The sequence below is a fragment of the Somniosus microcephalus genome, chromosome 10 (assembly GCF_052327205.1).
Source record: "Somniosus microcephalus isolate GS21.2 chromosome 10, FLI_Smic_1.0, whole genome shotgun sequence".
Taxonomy (NCBI): domain Eukaryota; kingdom Metazoa; phylum Chordata; class Chondrichthyes; order Squaliformes; family Somniosidae; genus Somniosus; species Somniosus microcephalus.
Window position 1 is genome coordinate 62,061,580 of NC_140996.1, and position 5,016 is coordinate 62,066,595.

The following is a 5,016-nucleotide window of genomic DNA, read 5'->3' on the forward strand; positions in this document are numbered from 1 at the left end:
TGAAAGGGAACCTCTGTCCCTCTCTCGCCTCTTCACAATCACGGATAAACTCGTGAATAGAGTTGTAAAGTAAAGGAAAAACACAAAGGTGTAAATGAGAAGTACCCCTCGGGCAGACGGAAGAATTACAAGGATTTAACTAGTGAAACTGCACCAACAGATCGACTCGATAGGCAAATTCAGCTTTTAAATGTTACTCGAATCAATGAACTATCTGTTCTCTTGAACAGCGGCATTGTATTCAGCTGGGCTACCCTTTACGAACCGTGAATGTTTTTTAAAAGACAACGAAGTGGTTTTATCTTCTTTCCTATTCACTATAAAAATGTGATAAATCAGGTTTCTGCTCTATGTAACAATGGGTTGATTTAGATTTCCGAGTAATTCTATTCAAAGCACGAACAAAGACACCCTTTGGAGGATACCTTACACTTCACCTGGACAAAGTACGTAAGGGCAATTCAGATACAAATCGCGTTAGCAATACAACAAGAATTAGATTTTCTGTGTTTTCCTCTTTATTAAAACGCTGTGTTCAACAAATGAACAGGGTAGTAATCAAACCCTAAAATTTACAAGAATGTTCAGCGTCTACTATTAAATTAAAAACAAAAATACCACACTTTTTAAAACTTCCTAAAGATTCGTCAAAACGCATACTTTAAAAAAGTTTTTTATGTTACAGAAACGCCAACATTTTATGAAAAAGTAACATGCTGGAACCACGCAACACTTGAAATACACAACAGCAAACAACATAACAGGTATATTGAAATCATATGGATGTTTTTAAAAAACATAAAAAATTAAGTTTACGGCAATGGTGTTATTGCTGTTTTGAAAATCAGCAACAAGATAAATCAAAATGCTAGACTCTGCACCAAAGGATTCACAGATATTAACTAACACTTTCATGTTTAAAAAAAAATATTGCCGACGTCTGGATATTGTGTGTTGCTAAAGATCACATTATGTTAATATAGATTATATTTGTTCTGATGAAAGGTCATCGACCTGAAACGTTGACTGTTTCTCTCTTCACAGATGCTGCCTGACCTGCTGAGTATTTCCAGCATTTTTTGTTTTTATTTATTTTATATTTGTCAAGGATTTTCAAAGAATTTAACTTATAATCGTCAATGTTATGTGCCGTTTTCAATCCGAGAAAAATAAAACAGATTCAGCAATTCTTATGACTCGGAAGTTGCTTTGTTCCTCCAATAATACTAATACTAATAACAATAACAGGAGTAGCACTAGATGGCAGTGTCAGAGGTCATTCTGGTGTGGCCCACACAGTACTACCGTGAAGAACTTTTAACAACTGTAGTGGCTATTCTAGTAACTATAGTGCACGTGGTATTTTATGTATATTTCTATTTATTTGCACTTTTTTTGTTTGATCGTTACATTATATTGACCGCTGAGGTCGGATATTACCTTGTTGATGTGCAAACATTACTCGACAGGACTGAAAATAGTCCAGTATCCGAGGGGGTAAAATGCAAAAATAATTATGTCTAACTAAGCAATAAATACAAATATCAGCCAGTCCAAATAGTGACTGCTTCACACTGAACCAGTGCCTCCGACTGTTCTTTTTGTTTGTTGTTCTGGAGATAGGTTATGTTCTCAGGTAAGTTTACATTAAACCCAAGAAGTCAAGTATGCGAGACCAAGACCGGCTCGTGTGAGGGAAAATAATACAAAATGAGCACTAATCATGCAACAGCAAACATCGAAATATACAGATTTACAATCCTGTTTAAGCTTTCTTTTACGTAAGCTGCAACAATGCGTGTAGTAGTTCGGATGGGTCCAGCTCTACAGCTTCAATCATTTGGGAAGTTGAATAATGCCAACAGCGGGTAGCAAGCCGTAGATTAAAAGCTCCAACATTTACAAATGTACAGTCTTTTCTTGTTCTTCTTGTTGCCTGTACAGTTTGTTCAGGTCATCGTTCACCTGTTTCACGGTATATGAACAGCTATGGACAGAGCAATCGTGTTTTTTTTTACACATTTACAATTTGATTGAAAGTCTTAAGTTTAGGTTCTGCCGAGTACAATGCCAATGAACAAAACGGATAGTAGTTTACTTCAAGAGCTGTATATATTTATGTGCAACATTCAGGAATCCGGCCACTGCGATTATTTTTACACATTTACAGTACTTCCTTTGACTTTTCGTCGTGTCGTGATGTGACTGCAGACATGGAGCAGTTGTCTCTGGCTCATCCGAGTCCATGGTTGGATATATATATATACACACACATAGGTTTTAACAATCGGTTAGAATTGGTGGTTTGTTTTCCTTTACAGTCGATCCCCGTCCCCCAAAAAGTTTCTGTCATATAATTTGAGAACAATTATCTGGGAATCTGTTCATTCCAAGTGATCGCGTAACACAACAGTTGGAAAAGTACCTCTGCTGCATCACTAGTTTCTGTTTCGTTGTTTTTCTTTTCCTTTAAAACCACACATGTGGAGTCTTGCTTTCAAATCAAATGAAACTTTTTGCCTCCTGTCATAATGCAGCTGCATAGGCAGGGTAGGGTTCTAGTGTAGGTTTGCTCATACCCGGGAGGAGGATGTAGGCAAGGGGAGGCTGCAGTCCTGAAGCCGGCCAGGCAGTGCAGTTGCACGGCAGCATATAGCCTGGATTGCCGGGCGACGGGTGCGTGTGAGTGTGAGCCCCGCCGAACGCAGCGGCAGCGGCCGCCGCTGCAGCGCTCGCCCCGCTTTGGTAAGCCAGCGGAGAGGCGTATTGCAAGGAAGCCAGGGAGGTCGGCGAGATCTCGGTCATTTTGGAGCCCAGATGGCTCGCCTCGAAGAGCGAGTACGGGTTGGCTGCAGCATGCGGGAAAAAAAGCCTGGCTTTCTCCGTCGAGGTGAGCAAGGAATCTGGCAGGACGCTGGCGGACAGGGCGGCCGATTTGAGCCCGTCTTGATCGGCCAGGTAAGGCATGGGGAAAGCGAACTTGTCTTTCTTCAGCAGGGTCTTGGGCTTGCGCCTGGGTCGGTACTTGTAATCCGGGTGCTCCTTCATATGCAGTGCTCTGAGCCGTTTGGCCTCGTCGATGAAAGGTCTCTTTTCAGATTCTGTTAAAAGTTTCCACTCGGCTCCCAGCCTCTTGCTGATTTCGGAGTTGTGCATTTTGGGGTTTTCCTGAGCCATTTTCCTCCTCTGCGCCCTGGACCAGACCATGAAAGCGTTCATGGGGCGCTTAACGTGATCCGCAGGCTTAGACATCGTGACAACTAAAATCACAAGCAAGTGCTTCCACTTCCCAAACTTCAGCGCAAACTTTTTGATCACTGGAGTGTTTTCGTCCCTTGTCAACAGATCGAAGTCATAACAATTCCTTTAAAAATCTAAGCAGATCGATTTTAAGGAACGGCAGATGTCCGCGCCAGGTGTGTGCAGTCTGGTATCGGTTGCTTGAAGTGGACTCGGTGCGGTAAGTATACAGACTTACTCTCAGCGTTCCCGAGTAGGTCTTCAGTTGTCTGTTAAACCTGGACGGCTCCTTAGCGGAGGATCGAGTTAGTTCGGAGTGAGGAAAGTCTGCCGATCGCAGGAGACCATGTGAACCTAACTTCAAAGCAGGTAGACTCCGGGACATGCGCAGTCTTTCGCACGCAACCTCACATAATCACTAAGGCGTTGTTAATTAAATGTTTATCCAATCGCGAGCAGGTCAAGCACATCGACAAGACTCTTTTTAATATGTATATATACATAATTATTTTAATGGTTATATTTCTTTTATTTTTAAGGCTGGGCTGACACAATCCCAGTAATATTTGACTTTGTTTTATTGTTCTACAAATTGTTGACTCCTAATTTAATTGTTAACTGCCTTGTTGTTATCAGAGTACCTGATCCCAAACTGATAAGTGTTATCGGAAGCTATTATTTAACAAAACAGTCCCAGTCATGCAGGAATCGGAGATTAACTATAACGATTACAGGCCGACTTAAAAAAATATCGGGTAGATTTTAAATATTTCAGGTGCAGTTTCTGTACTAAAAGGTGGCTTATGAAGAGATCGTGAGTGATATGATTTGACAGATGTTTTTATAAATCTGCAAAATGTTGATATTAATAATAAAACAGTTACTGTTGAAGGTGAGTAACTGGTGCTGAATGCGGAAGTAGCCGACATGAGGAGAGTGTTTATGCCAGCCGCGAAGTGCACAGGCTGGAGGAGCATTCGATAAGATCTAAAAACATCCTTTTGCTGGAACACGCATTCAGAATAAAAATGTTTCAAAAGGTTTCTGTATCAAACTTTAATCATTGTCAACCTTTCCTTCTTTACAAAACAAAAACATCTTTCATTACTTGCAAATGATTTCAACATTCCACTCTGAATGTTCACTGCTAGAAATAATTACGTTTTATTTTATGTTTATTAAACTCTCGGGAAATTGATATGAAATGAACCCGCCACATTTAGCACTAATATATCTTTCCTAACAAACCGAAGAAATGTGACTGCGTCTCCCCTATAATTGTATACTTAAGAATGAAGTAACTGACGGTACCAACCGAAGGTAAAAATACTTTTGGCGTAGAACATGAATTATGGTGTCCAGTCCAACACTGGGGACGTCCTAATCCAATTAGGAACCTTAAAGAGAATTGTTACACTTTGCTGAAAAGTGTAGGGCATACCCGAGGAGGGTAACGCTTACCTTCCCAGTTCATTTCAGATATGAGCAAGTTGTAAAAATCGGTTGCTGAAACATTTCACCACATTTTAAAGAGTAACTTGGCCAGCCAGGTTTACAAGTGTCTCCTTCGTATTATTTCTGGCACCAACACGCAAGCCGCCCTTTTGCCATGAAATATTGTTATTTTTTACAATTTAAGACCACCCATGGCAATCGTGCTGTGCATATATTATCAGATATATAATGCAGAATTCCACGTAGTGGAGATTTAAAAACTGTGCCGATGATCATATTTACTGACAAAGAAAAGGTCCTTCTGAATACGATGCAAAATCG

The 5,016-nt window shown here is 40.5% G+C and overlaps 1 protein-coding gene across 1 annotated transcript; it reads right to left on the minus strand.

The window, feature by feature from the left end:
- Positions 1-505: 505 nt before the first annotated feature.
- sox21b (SRY-box transcription factor 21b) lies at positions 506-3,604 on the minus strand. Its single transcript, XM_085998563.1, has one exon. The coding sequence runs from the start codon at positions 3,250-3,252 to the stop codon at positions 2,527-2,529; it is 726 nt and encodes a 241-aa protein (XP_085854689.1). The 5' UTR covers positions 3,253-3,604; the 3' UTR covers positions 506-2,526.
- Positions 3,605-5,016: the final 1,412 nt, after the last annotated feature.